Source organism: Arvicanthis niloticus, chromosome 20 (genome assembly GCF_011762505.2).
Source record: "Arvicanthis niloticus isolate mArvNil1 chromosome 20, mArvNil1.pat.X, whole genome shotgun sequence".
In the NCBI taxonomy this organism is placed as follows: domain Eukaryota; kingdom Metazoa; phylum Chordata; class Mammalia; order Rodentia; family Muridae; genus Arvicanthis; species Arvicanthis niloticus.
This window is the reverse complement of record NC_047677.1, coordinates 44,319,977-44,345,152: the sequence shown is the minus strand read 5'-3', so window position 1 is coordinate 44,345,152 and position 25,176 is coordinate 44,319,977. Positions and strand designations below refer to the sequence as shown.

Below are 25,176 nucleotides of genomic sequence, written 5' to 3'. Positions count from 1 at the left end.
CATTGCTTGGAAATAGAAACAGATGCATCAGTGGCGCTCCCTATTGGTCAGCCAGTGCAGCCAATCGGAGAGCTCCAAGTCCAGAGAGACATTCTGACTCAAAAAATTAGGTGGAAGCTAAACAGGTTGGCTCCTTGGTTAAACAAAACAAAACAAAACAAAACAAAAAACAAAACAACAACAACAAAAAAATCACACCCTGTTCTTACCAGTACTGGAGTTTGGTTCCCAGCACTCATATCAGGTGGCTCCCAATGAACTGCTTATGTAGCGCCCTCTTCTGGCCTCCATGGGCAACTGCATGCAGCATGTGCATGCACGTATGTGTGCATGCATGTATGTGCGCATGCGTGTGCGCGCACACACGTACACACACACACACACACGTCATGTTATTAATAGTCTTTAAGAATTTTTTTTAAATCTGATTTTAAAACTGGATTGCAGATCTGAAAAATCTCCACTACCTCAAAAAAGAATTACAAACATCATCGAGTACCTGACATACGAGGTTTTCACCTACTCGGTGAGAGGCCTGTATGAAAACCACAAATTCCTCTTCGTTCTTCTCATGACACTGAAGATTGATCTCCAGAGAGGGACAGTGAAGCACAAAGAGTTTCAGGCTCTGATTAAAGGTAAGATGCCTGGAGCGAGGCAGGTCGGAGGACATTGGCGCTGATGGGGTCTTTGATGTACTCTAACACTGGTGTCAGGGATGCAGGAGACAGCATGGTACCCTAATGAAAGCAATATTATTCTTTTAATCCTCTGCTCTCTCTTTCAATTTCTACTAACATAGTTCTGCTTACCAAAAATTTGGGCTTCTCCTAACTGTCTGTTTTTAGTTCTATTGCTGTATTTGATTTTTTTTTTTCTTCACTGTTACTCAGGCTTAGGGGACCCGTTGTCAATGTGAGGGCAAGCTGGTGATGAGCTGGTATCCCCCGCCTCCCTTCTCCTCTCCCCGTCTCTCTCATCCTCTCTCTCTTTTCTATACAGGAGCTCACTGTTACAGCTGAGGCTGGCTCACAATTTGATACACACCCCCAAAATAATTTTTTAACAACAGACAACTCCACCAAAATTCAGATAGGAGCTGCCACACCCTCCGCAGAGGCTGCGTTGCTCACTCTTGGAGTGGGGCAGCTTAATGAGTAGAGTAAGGAGTGTGGTATCGTGGAAGTGAGGGCAGGCTGGCACACAGAGGAGGCCTGGGTTCCAACAAGGCTCTGTGGAGCAAGGGAACTTTGTGCTGGAAATGAAGCGTTGGGGGTAGGTGATTGGGGTGTGGACCACAGCCCAGGGTCCTGCTAGTCATATAGGGCTCATTGAAACTACAGGGGTACAGGGACGCAGCATGTGACTGAAACACGTGCAGATCGGAGACACCCTCCCATTCAGACAAAACCTCATGCCTTCTCTTCTCTCCCCACTAATGACATTTCGGTCAAGCCAGAGCTATTTGCCCAAAGGAAACAATCTTCTTTGAAGGAAGGTTTGTGAGCGAGGCATCCGAGACACAGGGAGACACACAGGACAGGGGGACACACAGGACAGGGAGACACACAGGACAGGGGGACACACAGGACAGGGGGACACACAGGACAGGGAGACACACAGGACAGGGAGACACACAGGACAGGGAGACACACAGGACAGGGGGACACACAGGACAGGGAGACACACAGGACAGGGAGACACACAGGACAGGGGGACACACAGGACAGGGGGACACACAGGACAGGGGGACACACAGGACAGGGAGACACACAGGACAGGGAGACACACAGGACAGGGAGACACACAGGACAGGGTTTTCTAAGAAGGGGAAGGTTCCTTACAGCAGGATAAAGTTGGGGACTCACCTGGGCTGTGGTGAGAGCATTCTTGTGACTCCATTTCATCAAACTGGGGAGCCAGATTGCACAGGACCAGCACAGGCAGAAAGGGGACTTTGGAGTCAATTCAGTTGGCAGCAGGAAGCCACCGAGTGTTTTATGGGCAGGGATACTGCGTGAGCGAAGCAGCACTCTAGGAAGATTAATTTGAAATTGCACGACAGGTTGATTGACAGAGCTACACTCACTCGGTTCAGCAGAGAAGCAAGATATTTTCCGAACAAAGCCTCTTTATTATATGGTCTGTTTTAGTTTCAAACTGGATTACATTTTGATGGAATTATTTTTTAAAAGATAGCAGGGCTTTTTTTTTTTTTTAATGCTTTTTCATAGAGCTAACAAATAGACTCTCTTATATCACTGACTTTTTTTTTTTTAATCTTTGTGCACTCAGTACTCAAGGGAGAAGAGCCAGTGTCTATGGACACAGCAGTGTTTGATTTCCCAGGAGGGACGGCTCTTACTTATCAATTACTTCTTGTTTTCTGCAGCATTTGTAAGGCACCTTTGACTTTCTTCTCCGGCTGAGGGATGTCAGAGCACTCTGAAAAAATGAAATGGATACCAGGGGCAAACCCGCAGTATGGAATAACTGATGGCCCTGTTTCCCTGCGGGTTTATTCTAGAAAGATAGTATCTTTGTTTCACTATTCTGCTCCAAAGACCCGAGTCTTAGGAGGAGACAAATTAAGTGCCACAATGACCACTAATGATGCAGTAGCTCTCACTGGTCTCACCTCCACCTCCTGGTAGAGTTGTTACTCTGTTACTCTCACCTGACAGACAAGAAAACAGGAGACTGGGTCCCCGATCTGAGGGACTGTAGTGTAGAACAACCAGGGTGTTTTGGGAGGAATCCTCCTGTAATGATTCCTCCTTTCTTCAGGAATTCATGTGTACCAAGGCGTGGACCCGTGGAGACAATCAAGACAAAGGGGTGGGAGGCGTAGGGAATCATCCGCTGCTCTCCCAGGACTAACTCTTTCATTTGCACGGTAGTTCTGTAAGAACAAGACTTCCCCTCACATGCAGTTTCAGGAGCAGGAAGTGAAGGGAGGTTCACATGATATTTTGAGGGTGTCAGAGCTCTCTGTTTTAGTGGTGCAAAGGGGTCTATGTAAGTTGTTGTTGTCATTGTTATTTTAAATGCAACACGTCAATAAATACCATTTCTCAGGAAATTGCTAAGTGGGGGAGCAAAGACCTGAAACCTCCCTACATCTTTTTGTGGTCTGCATTATTAATCTGTGAAAGGGAAGCGGTTGATCAGGGTTCTTAAGAAGGACTATGCAGTTAGGGATGGCTCGGCAGTTAAGAGTACTTTCTGCTCTTGCAGAGGAGCAGAGTTCAGCTCCAAGCAGCCTTGTTGGGTAGCTCAGGACTGCCTGTAACTCCAGCTCCAGGGGATCTGATGTCCCCTCACCCAATCTCTGTGAGAAGTTACACATGTGTGCAGCACATTCACACACACACACACATACACACATACACACACACACACACACATTCTATATTTTGCTTGAATGCCCATCTTGCATATGTCCTCTGACAGCGTGGTTAAACCCAGTTCATATTCTGTTTAGTCTTCCTGCTGTCTAAGGTGGTCTTGCCTCCACTTTCTCCACAGTGCCTGGATCCTGTGGGTGTGTGAAAGACACTCCACAAGCATAGAATGGATAGACAGATGGATGGATGGATGATTTGAACATATTACCATTAAAAAGAAACACAACTATGATACTCCTTCCCCCTGCCTTTCCCCTTCCCCTTTTCTTCCCTCCTCCTGTCCATCTGTTTATCTAACCAGCTATTGCACTTGGTGAGAAATATTTCTGAGTGTAGAACTCCTGGAGGAGAGAGGGTGACTAAATGGCAATTATAAAAGTCATACAAAGAACAGTCATTCTACACACTGATAAAAATGTCTGCAGATTTCAGGTTGCTAAATAAAACCACAGACTGTTGCCTCAGCTACTACTCAGGAGGGGTTCACTGGAGCGAAAAGAAAATGACAGACTTGCTGTCACATTTTATAAGATGATAAAAACCTGTGACTAAAATATCTGGGTTTGAAGGAAATACACTGCCAAAAGCTACCCACATTTGTAGTATAAGGTTTAGTTCCCAGTCCCCCATAGTTTAAATAGCACAGGTTATCTCACTTTTGTTATCGGGAAAATAAATTTCTAAAAGTAAAATGTGAGCTTGAGTGACTGATATGTCTGATGTGATTGACATGTCTGATGTGATTGATGTTTCTGGTGTGATTAATGTGTCTGGTGTGATTGATATGTCTGGTATGATTGATGTTTCTGGTGTGATTGATATGCCTGGATGATTGCTGTTTCTGGTGTGATTGACATGCCTGGATGATTGATGTTTCTGGTGTGATTGACATGCCTGGATGATTGATGTTTCTGGTGTGATTGACACGTCTGGTATGATTGATGTGTGTCTTGCATGTCTCCCCAGGTGGAGCAGCCCTGGACCTGAAGGCGTGCCCCCCCAAGCCCTTCCGCTGGATCCTGGACATGACGTGGCTGAACCTCGTGGAGCTCAGTAAGCTCCCCCAGTTTGCAGAAATTATGAACCAGGTAAAGGAAGAAAGGACAAATAAAAGCACAGGTCTGCAGATCAAGAACACACCCAGGTCGTTTCACTGGGGCCTCCTAGTAGCGACTTCTACCCCCAAGGGAACAACAAATGACAATATAAATTTATATGTGTGTGGTTGTATGAGCCTGCAGTCCCAGTTCCAGGGAAACTGAGGCAGGAGAATCAGGGGCTCAGTGAGGTCTTGCCTTAAAAGCAACAGCAGAGATTAAAGCAAGAGTGTGGCCAGGAGGTGGGAGTGGATGGACAGACATCACAGGATGGACAGACTTCACAGGCATCAGGAACAAGCTTTCCTCCCGTGCCGTGGGCAAGGGTCTCTGTGTGTGCACACGGATGTGCCCATGCATATATGAGCACATGCATGTAGAAGCCAGAGGTCAACCTTGGGTGCCATTCCTCCAGCTCCGGCCATATCACTTACCAAGTAGGCTAGGTTGACTGCCCAGTGAGTCCCGGGCATCTGCCTGTGTTTACTTACCCAGGGATTAATTGGGGTCATCATGGCTAGCGTGGTGGGTACCTTACCAGCTCAGACATGCCCTGCAGCCCATGCCCCTTAGCTCATCCCCCTCCAGCCCCAAGGGTCCATCTTCTATTCCTGTTTGAGTAACATCTAGAAGTACAAGGACTGGGTGTTCCAGCAATGTATTTACATTTCACCTCTGCCTTTGATTAAGTAAGTCACTGCTGCAAATGTGAGTTTGAGTCCAATCAAGAGGAGAGTGTACTTTTTAAAAAAATAATACCAATTAGTTTAGTGGTGCAAACAAACAACTTGGAGAGCTAGCCCCAGCAGCTCTTGTCACATAAGCAAGAAATCTAGAGCTGAGAAACCCAGGTAAACGTCGAATGGGCCTGCAGTTCTAGCCTCAGAAGAAGCTGGCTAGAGATACTAGCCATACGCAGGACCTCTGGGTCTGATCTGCCCCAGTGAATCAGGCAGAAGGGCAGTTGAACCATTGCAGTCTTCAGGGGGCAATTTCGATGCACTTCGGATCCCCTCTCCTGGGCTGGAGAGATGGCTCAACAGTTAAGAGTACTGGCTGCTCAAGGGACCCAGGTTCAATTCCCAGCATCCACATCCCGGCAGCTCACAACTGTAACTCCAGTTCCAGGGAATCTGATACTTTCATACAGACATGTATTCAAGCAAAAATACCAAGGCACAGAATCCCTCCCCTATCCCACACTGCCCTAGGGACAAGGTTGATAGAATTGAACTCAGAGTTACTGTTTGGTTAGTAACTTGCTCCCTGTCCATAGCCTCTGCCTCGAATTGCTGTCAGTAGGCACAACTTTGAGTGGTTTCCCACCTCTCTCTGCCCCAAAGAAAAGAAAACCAGAGGCCAGGCAGATGGCGCAGTCAGTGAAGTGCTCGCCATGCAAGCACGAGGAGCTGAGATCAGACCCTTGGTACCCATGTTGGAAAGTCGGTGCATGTCTGTGATCCAGTGCCTAGGAAAGAGAGGCAGCAGGGTATCTGGGGCTTGCAGCCCAGCCAGTCTGTCTGAAGTGAGGAGTTTTGGGTCAGTGAGGGACCCTGCCTCAAAAAATAAGATAGTGAGTGATAGAGGAAGACATCCGATCATGATTTCTGACTGCTATGAGTCACAACACGTCTACATGCATCACACAAACACACATGCACATGCCCGCACTTAAACACACACAAAGAGAAAGGGGGAAGAGGGAGAGAGGAAGAAATCTAAGAAATAGTTTAGGCTGTAGGTCTGGCACATAGGATCTGAGATGTGAACCCCCGCTGTCTGTTTTTAATGCTCGCCATAGGCTTCTCAAAAGTGCTGACAAGCCATTCTCTGAGGACCCCAGCCTGGCAGCTGCTGAGGATTATGGGACAGGCTCAGCAGTGCAGAGTTTATAATTAGACTCAATGGCCCTTGGGCAGCAGGAGCACCTTTTAATGCTTCTGAACCCCCAGGTCCTCTGCATGTGTTCGGAAGAGCTGCTACTTGAGGCCCACTTGGAGAGACTTCTGCTCTCGGCTTTAAGGTCTCCCTAGGAAAATAAAGGCGTGGATTTTTGGCTTCTCTTGCTATTTTTAAATAGAGATCAGCATTTGGGGAAATTGGTCCACGTCCGTGTTTCTCAGCGGAGGGTAATTTCGTGCCACCCCCAGCAGGGTCTGTGAGATATTTTTGATCATCCCAACTCCCAAGTCAGGGATGCTACTGGCATCTAGTGGGTAGAGGGCGGAGATGCTACTGAACGTGCTCAGTGACCAAAGCGAGCAGGCTATGGCCTGTGCTCTGGTGCTTCTCACTAGCCCAGCCACCTACCCCAATAAATCAATTAAAGAGACAGATTAGTAGTGACAGGCAGAAAAATGAGATTCAACGTAGCCACACTGGGAAGCAGGACAGGGAGATCTAGTGACTCCCTGCTCCCAGTCTGTCTTTATGGCTTGATAGGGTGGGGGTTCAGGTCTAAATAGCAGTCAAGAGGCAAGCATAGGTAAGCAGTCCAGCCCATGGGTATCATCCTGCCTGTCACCGACTCTGCTGCGCGAGTTGTAAGTCATTCTCCACGAGGCAGATTCCTCTGGCTGTCCCCAGGGTCTCAGCCCTTCCTTCTCCTAGCATGAGATTCCTGAGTAAAATTCCAATTTCTATGGATCTGTGGCTTGAGTGTTAACCATCGGGAGAGGCACAAGTGTCTATCTGCCAGTGTGGTTACACTAACCATGCCCAGGACAGCCTCACACTTCATAATAATGTGCAGCCCCGGGTGTCAATAAAACATCACAATAGAGAAGCTTTGATCTTTTGTTATCATCCCCTCCCCCCCCCCCCCCCCCCCCCCCCGCCATTTTGTGTCACTGTAACATTGTCCTAACGGCAATTAACGAAACTGCAAGGAACAGTTACACTGTATCTATGTTATTCAGGTCATTGAATACAGTAGCGGGTTGTTTTGCTTTGTAAGCTAAGAGCCCACAAGAGTGGCTCTCCTGGGTCCTCTGGAGCGTCTGGTGTATTCCGATCTCATGCAGTCTTGGAGTTTGCTTATTGGCTTATTACCCTTAGATATCTCGGAATGAGAAGGGGTGGAAAAACTGGTTTGATAAAGACGCCCCAGAGGAGGAGGTCATCCCTGATGGATATAACGATTCCCTGGATACCTGCCGCAAGCTCCTGCTTATCAGGTGAGCACCGGGGCCTTGAGAATGGGAGAACGGGAGAACGGGAAGCATCACCCTGTTCGCTCTGTCCACTCTGCCTCATCCCAGGTCTGATCTCAGCAGTCAACATCTGTTGTCTGGCATTTACTTATGTGATGTGTCTGTGCACATGGACCCTGTTAGGATACAAGACACAAATGTTTAGAACTCAGATGCTCGATGATAGATTACTTCTGGCTTCTTTAGCACATCCACCCTCTCTAAAGAGACCCAAGCTTCAGAGTCTGTCCCCAGAGTCATGTGTGCTCTTTGGGGAAGCAACCCTGCAGTTCCTCGACAATAAATGATAGCAGGGAAGCGGTCCATTTGGACAACATTTTAACCGTAGGGCTTTTAGAGAAAACATGAGAAAAAATATGGTTTTATGTCTCCTTTATCCATTTGATATTGTACGAATCATTCATTATTGAATTTACCTCTGTAAAAAAAAAATAATGGAACTTGGGCTGCTGAGATGCTTCAGAGGGTAGAGGTTGACCCTGAGTTTGATCGACAGGATCTATGCTGTGGAAGAAAAGAACCAACTCCATCAAGTTATTCTCTGATCTCCACATTCCTGCTGTGGCATGTGCATAAAGTGCACACATGTACAAACAAACATACATACAGACAGACAGACACACACAGAGATATGCCCACATATATACCTATATACATAATACACATACATACATACATACATACATACACACACACATACAGATACACTACATGCAAACCTACAAAAACACAATACACACATGCACACATACATACATGTATGCATACACACACACACACACAGGGGGGTGAATAACAAAAAGGGATGGGTTAATCAGAGTAGTTTTTGTATTTCCTAATTCAGCACACCTGAGCTTGCAGTTGGGCCTGCTGCCCCCTGGTTATTGTACGCCATGAGAGTGGTCAGAGCGGCCTCACTGGTGATCCCCTGGTCAGCGGAGTATGAAAGGGTTGCTTGTTTTCCTTGAAATAATCACATTTATCCTTTACCCATCATTTTAAAATGGGACGCATGCCACACAAGCAGGGTCATTAACTGGTAAGTGAGAATAAGCTTGGGAGACAGTGCATCTCAGATCAAATTGATCAGCTGTCTGGCATTTACTTATGTGATGTGTCTGGGTGTGCTGAACCTGTTAGAGTATGAGACACACACATGGTCAGAACACAGATGCTCGATGATAGCTTACTTCCTGCCTCTTTGGCACATCCATCCTCTCTGAAGACAGCCAACCTTCAGAGTCTGTGGTATGTTGGCCTCTGTCACGGACTGAGGCTGGCAGAGGACCGTCTGTCGTTACTGAGTCTACACTGTTCCCTGCCAGTGCCTGGCACCAAAACCTCATACAATTAAATCTGTGCTCATCCAAGGATAGCAGAATTTGCCATCCCTCTCACACGGCCCCATGGAAGGGAGGATCCGCTTGCTGCCCCTTTGTTAATTAAACTTGTGACCTTTGCACGCTGGGAATTAGATAGAGTCAGAGGGCGAGTAGATATAGTACCCTAGGACTTAGAACTTAGAAGGGATGAACTTACTTCCTCTAACTTATATTCATTTCAAGATCGTGGTGCCCAGACCGCACTGTTTTCCAAGCGAGAAAGTATATCGCGGACTCTCTCGAGGAGAAGTACACGGAGCCAGTTATCCTAAATCTGGAGAAGACCTGGGAGGAAAGCGACACGCACACACCTCTGATCTGTTTCCTGTCCATGGGTTCCGACCCCACCATCCAGATTGATGCACTGGCTAAGAAACTGAAGCTGGGTATGACTGACCATCTGTCTGTGAAACTTAGCGACACGTCTGTGTTTGCTCTGAAGATTGCCTTTCACGGGTGATTCTTAGAAAAGTACCCGTGGCCAGGCTTGGTGGTGCATGCCTTTGACTTGACCTTCAGGAGGCAGAAGCAGACAGGGCTCTGTGGGTTCAAGACCACCCTGGTCCACATAGTGAGACTCAGGTCAGCCAAGGCTATGTAGTGAGACCTGGTCTAAAACGAAAGAAAGTTGTCCATGAGGCAAAGCTATATTTTAAAATTAAGCTATTTTTTTTCTCTCTTGGATCCAGAGACACAGGTATCTGCACAGACAGAGATGAAGATCTATTTATCACGGATTGCTTTATCCGCAGATGGCAGCACTGGTGGGCACCAGTCTGCCGCTACCATGTTTACATAAAACAGCGACACCAAAGGGCACTTTGTCACAAACTGAAAAGCTAGAACCATTATTTGTAGTGTCTGACGACTAGGGATTCATTTGCTCATGCTTTCCATTCATGACCAAGTTAGTAATGAGCCATGTGCCCCATGGTGGCAGTTTAGAGATAAATAGAACACAGCCGGAGAAGACAGATGTGGATGTAACTGAGCAGGGCACGCAACAACTGTTAACCACGTTCTCATGTGCCACAGGCTCACTACCTGCACAGATTCTGAAGAAAGCATGGCATTCCTTAAGACATAGTTTTACTTTTAATGATGTGTTCACCTGTGTCTGCGTGTAGGCATCTGTTGTGAATGTAAGTACCCACAGAGGCCAGAAGGAGGCATTGAATTCCCTGGAGCTGGACTAACAGGCAGTTGTCAGCTGCACGACATGGGTACTGGGAAACAAACTCATACCTAACTCATGCCCACGTCCTCTGCAAGAGCAGCAAGTGCTCTTAGCCACTCCGCCATCTCTCCAGCCCTGATTCCCTTTAAAAAAGTATCACAGTGTGTGTGTGTGTGTGTGTTGTGTATAAAATTAAGGTAGAAGATATATTTCTTCATTCCAATAGGAGATAAAAGGAAAATTATCATAGGGAGGGGAGTCAGGGCAAGCATGTTAGCAGTGATGCCGTCAGTGGAGACCAAGGATGGGGACACCCTGACAAGCTTGCATTGACCTGTGAATAGAACTGCTTATCTCTCCAAAGACTCAAAAAAACTGGGTGTTGTCAGGCATTGTCATACATAGTGCCATAGCTGTACCTGAAGAGTTGATGCGTGCATTTTAAAAAGATTAGGAAAGCATATGAGGGTCACTGAGAGGGTTCAGGTAGTAAAGGTGTCTGCTGTCAAGCCTGAGGATCTGAGTTCAATCCCTGGGACTCACCTAAAGGTGGAAGGAGAGATCTGACTCCAGTGAGTTGTCCTCTGACCTTCATGACTTAGGTCATGGCATGCACGTGCACAGACACACACAAACACACACACACACACACACATACATGCACACACACACACACATAATAAAAGCAAAATTTTAAGAAAAGTTCAATATCCATATTTGACTTTGCAAAGTTAGGAGCAGAACACCCTAGGAAGTGATAAATGTACACTGTAAGCATCAGCACCAGACTCGCTGGTGAACGACTGAGACATTCCCATTAAAGTCAGACTCAAGACAAAGATGTCTGCCCACTGCCACGGTGATTAAGCATCCTTGTGGAAGATATAGCTAACGTATTGTGAGAATCATAAATAAAAGATGTGACTCCTGAAAAAGGAGGGACCCGAAATGCCACCATCACTCTCAGACAATGTAAGTGTCTAGCTTAAAACCACAAATGAATCAACTGAAAATGACCCTACTTAATAGGACAGTTCAGCAAGGTGACTACTCACAGCATAAATATTTAAAAAAAAAAAAATCAATTGTGCCTCCTTGTAAAAATAAAATGTAAAAATTCCATTAGCTTTGCAATAAAAATGAAACAGGTTGTTTTAAAAATATCCATTCGAAGAAAAATATAAAACTTCCTTGGTGACACAGAAAGTTAATTCAAGTAAATGGAGTTAGAACCCATTCCCAGCAATAACAACTCAATATTGTAAAGGTGTCAATAGTTTATAGATTAGTCTATAAATTGAACGTAAGTCTAATTGGAATTCAAGCATCATTTTTCCCCCCTAATTGGATCCTAGGAAGACATTAGATCATCAGAAACATAGATGAAGAATAGCCACAAAAACTTGAAAAGCAAAAACAATAATTGGAAATGAACACCCCCGGAATTTTTGAAGCCTTATCAAATGGCAAAATTGAATCAACGTACAACTGGCTAAAAGCAAATAAACAAATCAATAGAGCAAAGTGAAAGACCCCAGATTAGACACACACACACACACAGACACACACATATGCATGCACGCACGTGCGCATATATGCACACATGCATGCGTATGCATACACACTCTTTTGAAGTCCAACCTGTGTCTTTTGCCCTTCTATCCCATCCACCTGTGTTGGGTGTCTCCATTTCCCTCATGCCATACATTTTCTGGTTAACACCCTGGGAAAGCCAGGTCTATTTGAATAGCAAAGGCTTCTTGGAGGCATGGAGGAGGAAAGACTGTGGTAAAATTTACATTTTTGTCATTGTGAGTTTCTCATGTTGCAGAATGCAGAACTATCTCAATGGGACAAGGACAAGAAGTTCACGCACGAAAGCTGATCCAGATGTCCATGCAACAGGTATGCAAACAAGGATTATCACTGTTGTGTCCCAAGATCTCTAGTTCCTCCATCCATCTGGTCTACCTTGGAAGGCCACAGTGATTGGAAGCATCCTTCCTCTGATGTCTGTTTTCCATTTTTTTTGATGCAGCCAAACCTTTGGTTCTTTGTGACCCTTCCATCTCAAGGCAGTTTCTTCCTCTTAGCACCACAGAAAACTTGCTGTTTCTCACGGTCCACCGCCACCTTTGTCTTTTCTGTATCTTTCCAATCATCTACTCAACAATCCATCCATCTATTTATGATTTGGAAGACACAATGTCTGGTTCTTAAGATTACAGCTCCAGCCATCTTGGTGTACTCCATGATCAATATTAATACAAGGGACAAACCAGGACCGTTAAATTTCAATTTTCAGTTGAAGGCGGGTTTTCATTTTTTTTTTCATTAATGGATCATTTCAGGCAAATAAAAAAAATAGTCGAGGACTTTCTGTTTAAGTATTGGTGATGATTTCTATGGAAGCAGAATGTTGAGAGGCAGTTGGCATTGTGCCTAATAAATACACAGACCGTTAACTTTCTAGAAATGCTTTGCTGATAGCCATCTCAGCTCTAATAAGAAAAGGCATGATTTATAAAAGTAAGATTGAGAATCTTGGTTTGTTTTTAAGTGTTGGATCTCATCGTGTCTCTGGCGACTTTGCTACGGCTTTTTTTTTTTTCTGGGAATTAATGACCAGTGGGGGTTAATGGTCCAAAGCTCTACTTAGGTCATCAAAATTTCAAGCTGGTCATTAATTCTCAAATGCCCTAAGCCTTAATCTTTATCACCTAATTAAATTCAATAATAAATTATATTTAATTTATGTATCAAGGCAACGATATGCAATTATTTCTATTTGAGTCAAATCTTTGGTTGTTTTGGGTGATTTGTCTGTTCTACTTTGGGCAAAAGTGAATTTTTATTTTTTAGTTTCAGTAAGTGGAAAACTTTTAATTTAAATACTACACTTACCTTAACCTTCTTTGGGATGATTTTTTTTTTTTTAACTTCCACATCTTTGTCTCACAATGTATGGATAATGGCATTATCAGCAAAATAAAAAAAAAAATCAAACAAGCGAAATTAAACAACAACAACAAGAAAACCGAAACAAAATACAAGTGTGGCCATAGTGTGCTCTTGAGCCACCCCCAAATTTCAAACACATCTGATGTTCCAGGATGTTGGGTAAGGGACCAGAAAACACAGAGTCCATGATGCTGAATCCCATCTTCTCCTAGATAACTGATGATGATACAGGGCCCAATGCATCCTCTTTGTTATTTAAGCCAGCCCAACTCTAATTTTTGTCTTCCAGTTGAAAGCACTATTTACATACCTTATCATGTATGTACTGTGTTTAACAGTTTGCAGATGTGGTTATCTAGTCTGCTATACTTACATCAGAACATTAAAATGTTGACTTACTGGGCGCAGAGATGCATACTTCCAATTTCAGCACACGGAGGGCAGAAGAAATAGGCTTGAGAGTTCAAGACTAGCCTAGGCTACACAGCACATTCAAGGCTAGCCTGATCTAGAACGAGGCACTGACTAAATAGATGAGTGAGCAGCCTTGTTTTCCCAGGTCTCTGACTGATTCTTAAAAAGTGCTTACTTAACCAGTTAGATGGGGCCGAATAAAGGAGTCCCTTGGACAAACAATATGATTTAGAACTAGGCTAGCAAAAGTCACACATGCATTCATTACCTCTGACTTTCAGAAGGTGGCAAGCACTCTTAAGGGTGGCTATGAAGCTGTCTTCTTGGTTTGAGTAGTATTCTGACATACCTTAGGCAAGCCTGTGGAAATCTCCAACCTCACCATTAGATGGTGCCCACAGTCAAGTTTTATTTCTAATCTCTGAGGAACCAGGGGTACCAGAATGACACCAAGAGCCAAGTCACCAGATTGGGACAGGAACAGATGACTGTTGACATATGTGTGTGTGTGTGTATATATATATACATGTGTGTATGTATGTGTGTATGTATATATGTGTGTATATATGTGTGTGTGTGTGTGTGTGTGTGTGTGTATTTGTGTGTATATGTGTGTGTGTCAAAAGTTTTCCACTTTCTGAAACTAAAGAAAAAAATTATTTTGCCCAAAGTGGAAATCACCCAAAAGAGCCGAAGACTTAACTCAAGTAGAAATAATTGCACATCACTGCCTTGTAATATAAATTAAATATAATTTATAATATAACATATTAGTAAATATGAGCTCAAAATAAAACAGCCATGCTTTAAGCAAACTTATTTTGAAACTGCAACAACGCATTATGTTTCGGTAAAAAATAATCCCAAGTTATAAGAAACAACTGTGACTCTTTTATCTCTTGGTTACAGGGTGGTTGGGTATTACTGCAGAACTGTCACCTCGGTCTAGAATTCATGGAAGAGTTACTAGAGACATTGATGGTCACAGAAACCACCGAGGATTCCTTCAGAGTGTGGATAACCACTGAGCCTCACGACCGGTTTCCAATTACTTTACTCCAGGTCTGTCACTGGGAGTTAACCCAGGTCACGTGATTCATGACTGACCGTGTTGAAGGGAAGATGGCCCCTTGGGTAAAAGTGCTTGCCACCGAGCCCAACCACCTGAGTTTGATCTTCAGAACTCATACGATGGAAGGCGAGAACAGGCTCCTGCATGTCATCCGCTGACTTCCACGTGTGTGTGCCGTGGCACTGGCTCCCAAAGAATAAATGAGTGCCATAAAGTTTTTAATGAGGGAACGCAGCAGAGTGTATTAATCTTGATTATAATCATTAGGCTTATAAAACATTTCTACAGGTGAATTCTAGGGCCATATTGATTTATTGAGTTTGTGCTCTGATCAATGCAATTGGCTTTCACTCTGTTGAGTTCGAGCCCACACGCTCCGTGTCACGTTCTTAACTAATATGCCATGGTTTCTTTTCATTAGTTATTTAGTTTTATGTATATTGGTTGTTTTGATCGCATCTATGTGTATGCGCCACGTGCATGCTGGGCCCTCAGAGGCCAGTAGAGGGCACTAGATCCCTTGGGATTGCAGTCGTGAGCTGCCACATTGTAGGTGCTGGGAACTGAACCTGGGTCCTCCTTGAGAGCAGCCAGGGTTCTTAACAACTGAGCTGTCCCTTTAATCCCCATACCATGATTTCAATTGCATTCTTTACAGTACTTTATAACAGTAACAGAACTGTCTGCTCCTCATAACAGACCTCTCTCAAGTTCACAAATGAGCCACCCCAAGGTGTCCGGGCAGGCCTGAAGAGGACATTTGCTGGGATCAACCAAGACCTTCTGGACATCAGTAACTTACCCATGTGGAAGCCCATGCTCTACACGGTGGCATTTCTGCACTCCACTGTTCAGGTAACCTGGGAAGTAGTGTTCATGGCTAGGGGGCGCTAATGAGTTGATGTAGCCACTGTAAGAGAGAGCTCCCGGGAAAGCTTCCTGGCATGTCGCCCCCTACTGGCTTAGTACGTGTTTGTTACAGATTTCACCTGTAGCCCCTCCATCATCCATTTGTGAGCTTTGGAGTACAGAGACCTTGCTTCTGCTTCTGCTGGTTCACTCTCTGTGGTCACAGCACTGTACGGCTATTCACAGCACCGTAGCCATTTTATTCCTTGCTATGAGAATCCCTGAGATAAACAGTTTCAGGGGGGAGGTGTTTATTTTGGCTCCCGGTTGCAGATGGTCTGTCACTTGGCAGCAAGATAAGGAAGACACAGGAGCATGTGACAGAGGTGAATTACCCTGTGGTGGCCCGGAAACAAATCAAAAGAAGGCTGTCACAGACCAGATACCTCTCAAATTCTATACCCTCAGGTGCCAACTCCCAGCAACCAAGCCCCAAAGTTTCCACCACCACCAAAGATGCCATTGCCAACTGGAGACTCCGCCTTCAACACATGAGCGGGCTGGGGGTGGGTTTCCTCTCCAAACCATATCTCTAAGCATAGTAAATATTTGTCTGGTGAACAGATTATCAAGCGTGAAATTTGATCTTGAAAGTGCTTGGGTTAGCCAAGAATTTTATTCACACCCTCTCAGATTCTAACAACCACTAAGGTAGGGTTTTTGAAGTAGGCTGGCCACCAATTTTAAAAGGAGCCAATTGCGGGGTGCGGGGGGCATGGCTCAGTAAGTGCAGAGCTTGGTGTGCAAGCCTATAAGCCCGAGTTCAAACTCCAAAACCTGTGCCTAGGAAGCTGGACATGGAGGCCCACATATGTAATCTCAGAGCTGAGGAGGCCAAGACAGGCAGATCCTTGGTACTCGCTGACCAGCCAGCCTAGAATACTTGGTGACTTCCAGGCCAGTTAGACTCTGTCTTTTTTTTTTTTTTTTTAAAGAAGGGCGTCAAGGCCTAAGTATTAAACCCCAAAGGTTGTCTTCTGGCTTTCATGTGCACACACAAATATAGATACACACACATACATTCAAACATGCACACACACACTCACATACTCACAAATACATGCACACATACAAACATACATGTACACATACTCACACCTACATGCACACGTACAAACATACACACGTGAGCATGCTGGTACACACACTTATTTGCATGTACACACATACATACAAACACATTCATATGCCCACATACAAACATTCATATGTGTACACATACACACACACATGCATATACACATATAAAGCAGTTAAGTCTTAGAGAGTCTGTGTCATACATGGTAGATCTGGGATGGCCTACCTCTGATGGACAGTTCAGTCCCTGGTTCTTAGTAGTTGATGGGGGGGGGGGGTAACCATAGTTCCCTGCTCCTGTCAGGCTGTTCTACCAACTTTCACATGCTAATTACTTATGTTAATTATTGTCAATTACTTATTGTCATATTAACTCAATGAATATTAATTGCTTGCATTGTGATTTAGCTATTTCACAACTAAGAAACTTACCTATAGAATTTTTATTCTGTTATTTTATATGTGGTTCAATATTGGAAAATGGGATGCTTCCAATTCACAAAGGGTATTCCTTGGTTCCAAAGGGGCACAAAGGGGCTTCCTCCTGTGTTTCTCCTGCCTCGAGGATGAGGAGAAAGACACAGTGAGCTCTTGGATATGTCCTGACAGGTGTGTCCTGACAGTTGTGCCCACGGGGAACAAAAGTCACTGCATCTCTCCCCAGGGAGTAGGGGAATCCCTAGTCTCCCACCGCATCCCCAAGAATGTCTACTTTCTCCTGGCTTGCTGTCCACCACCACAATGGGCCCTGTGTAGCCTTCAGAGAGGGCTGTGGGTGTTTCTGTCTCTTGGCTCTGGGAGAGTGCACCTTGGCTTGCTTGTTTCACATGTGTGTACATGTGTGTATGTTTGTATGTGTGCATGTATGTGTGTGTACATGTGTGTATGAGTGTGTGTGTATGTTTGAATGTATGTGTGTGTACATGTAGTTGGTTTTTTTTTGTTTTTTTACTAAGTTCCTCGGTGGCTTTTGGATTGTAAGTTACAGCTTTCCACAGATCAGTTTCACTCACTCTTATCTGAGTGCTGTTGCCCTTATCATGTACTAGCTACAGCATTGCTGTGACCCTGTTATTTGATCCCCCATTCACAGATAACAGTATTTTCTGGCTGTTCCCAGTCACAGTGACTCAACTCTTCCATTCAGCCTGCCCTGGAGAGCTGCAGGGGGAGGGGGGAGGGATTTTTCCATACGGTCAATGTGCCAACATGTGTTTTCAGTGGACTTTATCTGAGTGTTGAACGGATGGGCCCAAAGCCTATGGTCCAGTCAGGAGCCAAACTGTGCTTGCAGTAAGTAAGACGGTGTGCTTAGGTTAAATCCTAGAAAAACAAATCTTTCTACCTCCAGGGCTGGGAAGCTAACAGTCAGTCTGAAAGACCCAAGGTCTGGCAAGATGGCTTAAGTAGGCAAGGGCACTTGCTATTGTGCCTCGACTACCAGAATTTCATCCTCGGAACACATGCTGGAAGGAGAGAAAGTGACTCCTGGAAGTTGTCCTCTGAGCTCTACCCTCAGAACTCATGCCACAGTATACATACATACATATATACATACATGCATACATACATACATGCATGCATACATACATGCATACACACATATATACACACACATACACAGAGAGAGAGACAGAGAGCGAGACAGAGAGACAGAGAGACAGACTACAGAGACAGAGAGACAAAGACAGAGAGAGAGAGACAGAGACAGGGACAGAGAGAGAGATAGACAGTATAGAGATTAGATTTTTGCTTTTTGGTTTTAATTGAGAATTTAGTCTGTAAAGTGCTTGCCACCCAGGCATGAAGACCAGAGTTTGGGCCTGGAGAACTCATGTGAAAAATCAGGGCAAGGCCACATGTGCAGCAACCCCAGCCCAGTGATGTGGGAGGGGCAGGAGTGGAGGGAAAGGGAGGGGGAGACTCTGAGCTTCCCTGGCCAGGCACTCTGGTGGTGGGTTAAAGGGTTAATGAGAGAGCTTGACTTAAAAAATGCCTGGGTGGGGTGTGTGTGTGTGTGTGTGTGTGTGTGTGTGAGAGAGAGAGAGAGAGAGAGAGAGAGAGAGAGAGAGAGAGAGAGAGAGAGAGAATGTGTGTATACATATATATGTGTGTGTATAGATAGATAGATAGATAGATAGATAGATAGATAGATAGATAGATAGATAATTGGGTTTAAGATCTGAACAGCTGATTTGTTACTTGGTTGGGCTACCCATGAACACCTTGCATTAGTCAAAGTTTCCACCTCTCTAACAAATACCCAAGACAATCAGCTTCTGAAGAGAAGAGGGTTACCTCGGTTCACAAGTTTGGAGATATAAGTTTTCCATGGCTCTTTTCAGCTCTATTGCTTTCAGCCAGTGGTGAGGCAGCACTGCATGGCACAGACTAGAGGAAGAGGAAGAGGCTGTGAGCTCAGTACCCCAACCAGATGCACCCCAGTCACAGGAACAGCTCTCACTAGCCTCCTCAGAGGCTACACTGCTCCCCTGCGGTGCTCAATAGTGGGACCAAGCCTTATTTTACTTCATGGGATCTGGGGAGATATATCTTCAAACCAAAACTTGCATGCATGCACACGTGTGTGCGTACACACACACACATGCATATACACACACCTTCCTTTTACAAACAAGATGCATACAGACTTTGTTTTGCAGAGGTTTTGATGGATGTTCCCCTTACTGCAAGTTGCAGAGCAGAAGGGCCCCAAACTGGGGCCCACCCAGCAGAAGCTGGGGTTGAGCTCTGGAAAATGACAGGTTGGGAGAATAGGAGGGGGAGGTTAATGATGGAATGGCTTGAGGGCAGATGGAGCCATATGTGGGGGATGGGAGGATTCGATTTTCTTTCAAGAATTTCCAATATGATTTCAAGATACAACAAAAATGGCGATCTATGGTGGTCATTGTGTGTAAGGGGAGGAGTCTGTGGCCATTCCTACATTCCCAGACTCTCTCATGTTTGGGAATCCCTCTCCTCATCCCAGAGGTTTGCCCACAGGGTTTCTAACACTTGAGACTTTTCTAGTGGTTCATCCACAGGTTTTTGTTTTGTTTTGTTTTGGTTTTGTTTTTTTGGTTTTTTTTTTTTCTATTCCTATGATAAAGTCATTCCACTCTTGGCCTGGGATAACAAGCCTCTGAAGGATTCTGGGATCTCTAGAGTTGTAAATGTGAACTTAAAAAAAAAGTCCCAGCCATTAAAGTAATTTAGACACTGAATAAACACAGTCCTATCACCAGGTCCCAGGAAGTGCCACCCATCAATATGTGGTTGTCCAGGAAAGTGTGTCTTCCTCCTGTAGAGTTGAAGTCTGGACAAAACAGCCTCCTTTAAACTTAATAGTGCACATAAAAGTTCCTGCTTCAGCAAACATGCTTGTAAGAGCCTTATTTAAACATTTCTGAATAACTATAGCAACACAATGCGAGTTTCTCTTACACACACACACACACACACACACACACACACACTCATCATCATCACCATCACCATCATCACCATCATCACCATCATCACCATCATCATTATCATCATGTTTCCTACTGGTTTGGACGTGATTTTTAACCGCTAAACACTGTATTTGGACCATCTAGCGCGGCTTGCACCTTTGATTTTATTGAATACTCTGTCTTGCTGTTTTACTAAGCTCAAGAGTTAACTACCGCCAGTGACATGCACCCAAGCCTCACATAAGATCAGGACGAGCTTGCTTCGGCACCATTAAAATGTCTCCACTGAGCATATTCTCAGCAGTCATTCCAGGATATCCCCATACCTCTTTGGTAGTTCTGTCCTGTGCATTCCTCAGGGGAAAAGGAACTCTGTAAAATACTTGCCACGCAAGCACGAGGACCTGGGTTGAGATTCCCAGAACCCCTGTCAAACACTGGCTGTCAAAGCAGAAACAGCCGTATCTCTGGGGCATGCTGGCCAAGACTTCTAGCCTAATTGGGTTCACGGAGAGACTCTGTCTCAAAAACATAATGTTGAGAGTGATACAGGAAGACACCCAGCTCTAACTTCTGGACATGCACATACACGCACACACACACAGGGAGGGAGGACTAGACTATTCAAATGGTGTAGGGGGCACTCTGGCCCTCTTAAAATCATCACAGACTTGCTTACCAATCTTTGAGTGGAGGGACCTTTGTGTTCAAAGCTGTGTTTAAGCTGTTGAGGTCTTTTGCTATGTACTGCAAGGCTGAACAGTGGCTCCCCTGAGGCCTGGTTGCCCCCGAGGATGGAGATCCAGGTGATGCTACGTGATGCTGTTCTCCCCCTGCCCCACAGTTATCCCTGATTAATGAATAAAGATGCCTACAGTCTATAGCTGAGCAAAATTGAAATTGGCAGGGCTATCTCAGGCTTGGGGTTCCTAGGCTGGGATCTGAGGAGAACCACAAAGGGGGAGAGAAGGTGGAGAGAGGAGGAAGCTGCCATGGATAGGTGAGTCATGAAATTATGACAAGAGGGCTGGCCAATTGAAGTTAAGAACTGCCCAGATGGAACAGGGCAAATTATAATCTGGGGTTATTTATGGGGACATAGATTCTAACAGCTCAGAGAGTAGATGTCTGCTCAGCTCTAGTGCTGATAAGGCTTATTATAATAATAAAAGTTGCACGTCTTTTATCTAGGAACTGAATGATCAAAAACAGGGTAGAAGCCCCAGATTGAGATGAAATGATTTTCTACAACAGCAACGCATCCTGAAGGAAGTTAGCCTGGGGTCCCTGCTGCTTGTGACTTTATTTTTTTTTTTCAAACCTTATTTCTAATGATAGTTCTTAAACGCTTTAACCTCCCTTAGAGCCCCACCACCTACCAGAGGTAGTGGGAAAGAAAGGATACAGGGGAAGTGGACCTGTTTAGAAAGGTTCTTTGGAGCAACTCCCGTCTGTGTTGTCTGGAAATCGGCAGTTCAGTTCACAGGTCAGCAGTGGCAGCTCCATCCACTTGCAGACACTTCACGGGTACACCAGCAGTCCAGTTCAGTAGAGTCAGGATAACAACAGTGGTGACAGGACCTAGCAGAGACAGCCAGGTCTCAGCCTCAGCTCGTCAGCAGGAGGGATATCAAGAGAAATCCTCGGCTCTGCCTCTCTTAGGTGTGACACACTACCTCGCCGAAAAGGAGCACGTCACACTCAAGATTCTTCTGACAGCGTCTTTTATTGTTATAGCTCTTTTAGTTATCAGGATGAAAGATGGAGAACAAAGGACCCCAAAACCCAGAATGTTCTGACTATATACTTTCAAAGAGACATGATCTGTCCTCATTGGTTACAGACTAAGGTCTCATTTACATATCCACTGATAGTACTTTCATCGGGAGATTTTGTGCCTTGTGCATGCGCACAGCTGTAGACACCAAGGCCAAGAAGAAGCAGGAACAGGAAGCCAGCGCCATCTTGTAATGGCGAGCGTATAGCTACTTCAGCAAATGCGACATGGCTCCTAACACTTAGGGACCCAAAGATCAGCAAAGATGCGAGATTTGCAAGCAAGCCCAGCACTCTTGGGTCACTGTCCATTGAATCCTATCTATACCCTCCAAACGTCACCTGTTCTCTGCGTGTGTTGCCTCAGCTGGCATCACTCTGCCAATCAGCCCAAGTCCCAGCAAGCGGCAAGAAACTGCAGCACTCTGCCTGAAGGTTTGTTTTCTTTTGGTGTGTTTCTCTCTATGGAGTCCCGACAAATGCAGCTCAGCTATGCAGTGTAAGGCGAACCGATATATGCGTGTCTTTAGTATGTGTCCTTTCACGTGCTTGCTTTAGCTTCCTCTCTCCTGTGTCTGCTTCAGCCAAATGTTCCTTCATGAGTCTGCCTTAGTCTTTCACACCTGTGTTCACTTCAGGAAAACACCCCTTCAGGAGTTTGCCCCAGCAAAACACCATCCAACACAGCTGACTGTCCAATGAACCCTTATGGTTCCACTTCATACCGTCGACTGGCAGTAGGACCTCCTGCCTGCTGCCCTCTCTACAGACTTCGTGTGTCTGTTTTCTGCACGCCTTCACCAAACCCAAAGGCCTCTCACCTGTTTTCACAGAACAGCCTCAGTTTCCCTGTGAACCAGAAGCCTTGGGTTGGGCATCTGGTTTGTTGTTGTTGTTGTTGTTGTTTTGTTTTTCTTTTCTTTTTTCCTGACTTGTCATCCTGGTAATTTTCAGCAGCTAATTACATTCCCTGTCACATTGTCCTCTTCTTGTTTCTGAGTCTTATTGACTAGATGTGAGCTTCTTGAGAACACAAGTATTCTATGTATTCTAATGTTTTTCTAGTATACTAACAAGACTTATATTTCAGGGCTTCCAAAATGCTACTTGGACCAAAGAGATCCAGTGTCCTAAATTAGTGTCCTCAATATCTCCTACGTCCAAGGCTCCAGATAAGCCCCCAGGCTCCACTTGGTCATTTTATTTTCTTATCATTTTAGTCATGAATGTCATGTTTCATGATTGCTTGGCCTTTTAATTTTATTTTATGTTTTAATTTTGGTTCTTCTCTTTTCTTCTTTTTTTGAGGCTTTTAAATTACATTTTTGTTTATTTATGGTGGGGCTTGTGACATGACTCACGGGTGGCCGAGAACAGCTTTGGGGAGTCTGTTCTCTCCTCCCACCGAGTGGCTCCCAGGCATCGATTTAGGCCGTTGAGGCTTACGAGAGTGTGTCCATCTGCTGAGCCATCTCTCAGCGCCTGGTTCTCTTTCTCCTTTATTGTCATTGAGAGAGATCTGTGGGTGGGTGATACTTGTACCTCAGATGGACACAAGGACTCGAAATGATTTTGTATGGACGAAGAAAAAGCATCCACCGAGATTTTGCCTCCTTTAAAAATTATATGCCTTCCCCCCCCTCACCCCCGACCCCAGGATGAACTCTCCTGCCTTTGCCTTTGGTGAGCCAACTTAGAATGCTTTAAATGAGAATGGACCCGAAGTGACATGCGCTGAGGCAATTTCCGAAGCTCCCCCGTTCTGAGGAATGGCTGGGTTGCCCTCGTTCTGTGCATTTAAATGGAAGTGTTTCCATGGAGCCAGATCAAGTATCTCCAGCAATTGCAAAGAAAAAATTATGCCTCATTCAACTCCCTGCCTAATTGAACCCTAAATTTCAAAAATCAAGTCAAATGCTTAGGTAAAACTCACTGTAGATTCTGATTTTTTTTTTGTTGTTTTGTTTTGTTTTTTTTTTTTTGCAAAAGCGGGTAATAGTTCCATTTCACTAAGTGACTCGCACTCTGCGGTTTGAAGATTACATGGTGGAAGAAACCACAGGGACTATTTTCATGTGGATATCTGAAAGGCTCCACCCCACTCTGGCTGAGAGAACAATCGAGAAGAGGCTCACCTTAGTGTCTCCAAGATCTACTCAAGAATTTCAAATCTCCGAGTCAGCCTTGGAATCGACCTCACTGAGGGTGGTGGTGGTGGTGGTGGGTGCAGTTCCTTCATTAGGATAGTGACTGACCAGCATGTCTTAGACAACTGGGAGTCCTTTCACCACACGAAGACAAAGATGGGAGACCCATCCTTCACTGCCAAGCTTCCAAATCTGGCTAGAGGACCAAATAAGAAGGCAAGAAGACAAACAAACCAACTATCTTGGTTAGTTTTGTTGTCAAGTTGACATTTTTGGGAAGAGGAAACCTCAATACAAGAGCCGTCTCCATCAGATTGGTCTTGAGTGTGCCTGTGGGGCATTCTCTTGATTACTGGTTGGTGTAGGTTCCACTGTGGGCGGAACCATTCTTAGGCAGGTGGGCCTGGGTTGTATAAGTTAGCTGAGAGGGAGCCTGGAAGCAAAACAGTAAGAAGTGGTCCTCCATGGTCTCAGAGACAGTTTCTGTCTCTAGGTTCTAGCCCCCAGGGTCCTTCTGTGAGTTTCCTTGATGACAGACTGTAATTTGCAAGCCAGATAAACCCCTTCTTCCCTCAGGTTGCTTTTGCTCATGGTGTTTATCACAGCAACAGAAGCCAGATTAGGACATGAAGAGAACACAAATGCAGAGTCTGGAAGCCATCAGGAGAAGCACACAGGATTAGGGACAACAGCCTGTCCTCTCTCAACACCATACCCTCTGTCCCCTGTCACATTCTCCATAGACAAGGTGGGACACGGTGCTTTGAAACTATAAGTTTCAGGAAGAAGTTTTGAAACTCAGACCACATCTATGGCCATACTACCCTGAACGCTCCCTATCTCATCTGAAACTGAGACCACTCAGCATTTTTTTTAATCTTTCTAATTAGCATACAAAGTATTGGGTTTTGTTAAGGCATTCTTCAAACAAATTTTGGGTTGAGTCCCTGTGATGGTTTGTATATAATTGGTCCAGAGAGTGGCACTATTAGGAGGTGTGGCCTTGTTGGAGTAGGTGTGTCACTATGGGTGTGGGCTTATGTTGGGTTGTAGTGTGTGTCCAGGACCAGTTGTTGGGTTAATTTGT

The 25,176-nt window shown here is 45.0% G+C and overlaps 1 protein-coding gene across 1 annotated transcript in view; it reads left to right on the top strand.

Annotated features, from left to right (window-relative positions):
- Positions 1-25,176, top strand: part of Dnah8 (dynein axonemal heavy chain 8) — a 237,184-nt gene that overhangs the window by 161,228 nt on the left and 50,780 nt on the right. The window contains exons 78-84 of the mRNA XM_034524086.2: positions 448-638; positions 4,374-4,495; positions 7,562-7,680; positions 9,282-9,484; positions 12,107-12,180; positions 14,560-14,712; positions 15,422-15,577. Coding sequence (XP_034379977.1) covers positions 448-638; positions 4,374-4,495; positions 7,562-7,680; positions 9,282-9,484; positions 12,107-12,180; positions 14,560-14,712; positions 15,422-15,577 — 1,018 coding nt within the window. The remainder of the gene's footprint in view (positions 1-447; positions 639-4,373; positions 4,496-7,561; positions 7,681-9,281; positions 9,485-12,106; positions 12,181-14,559; positions 14,713-15,421; positions 15,578-25,176) is intronic.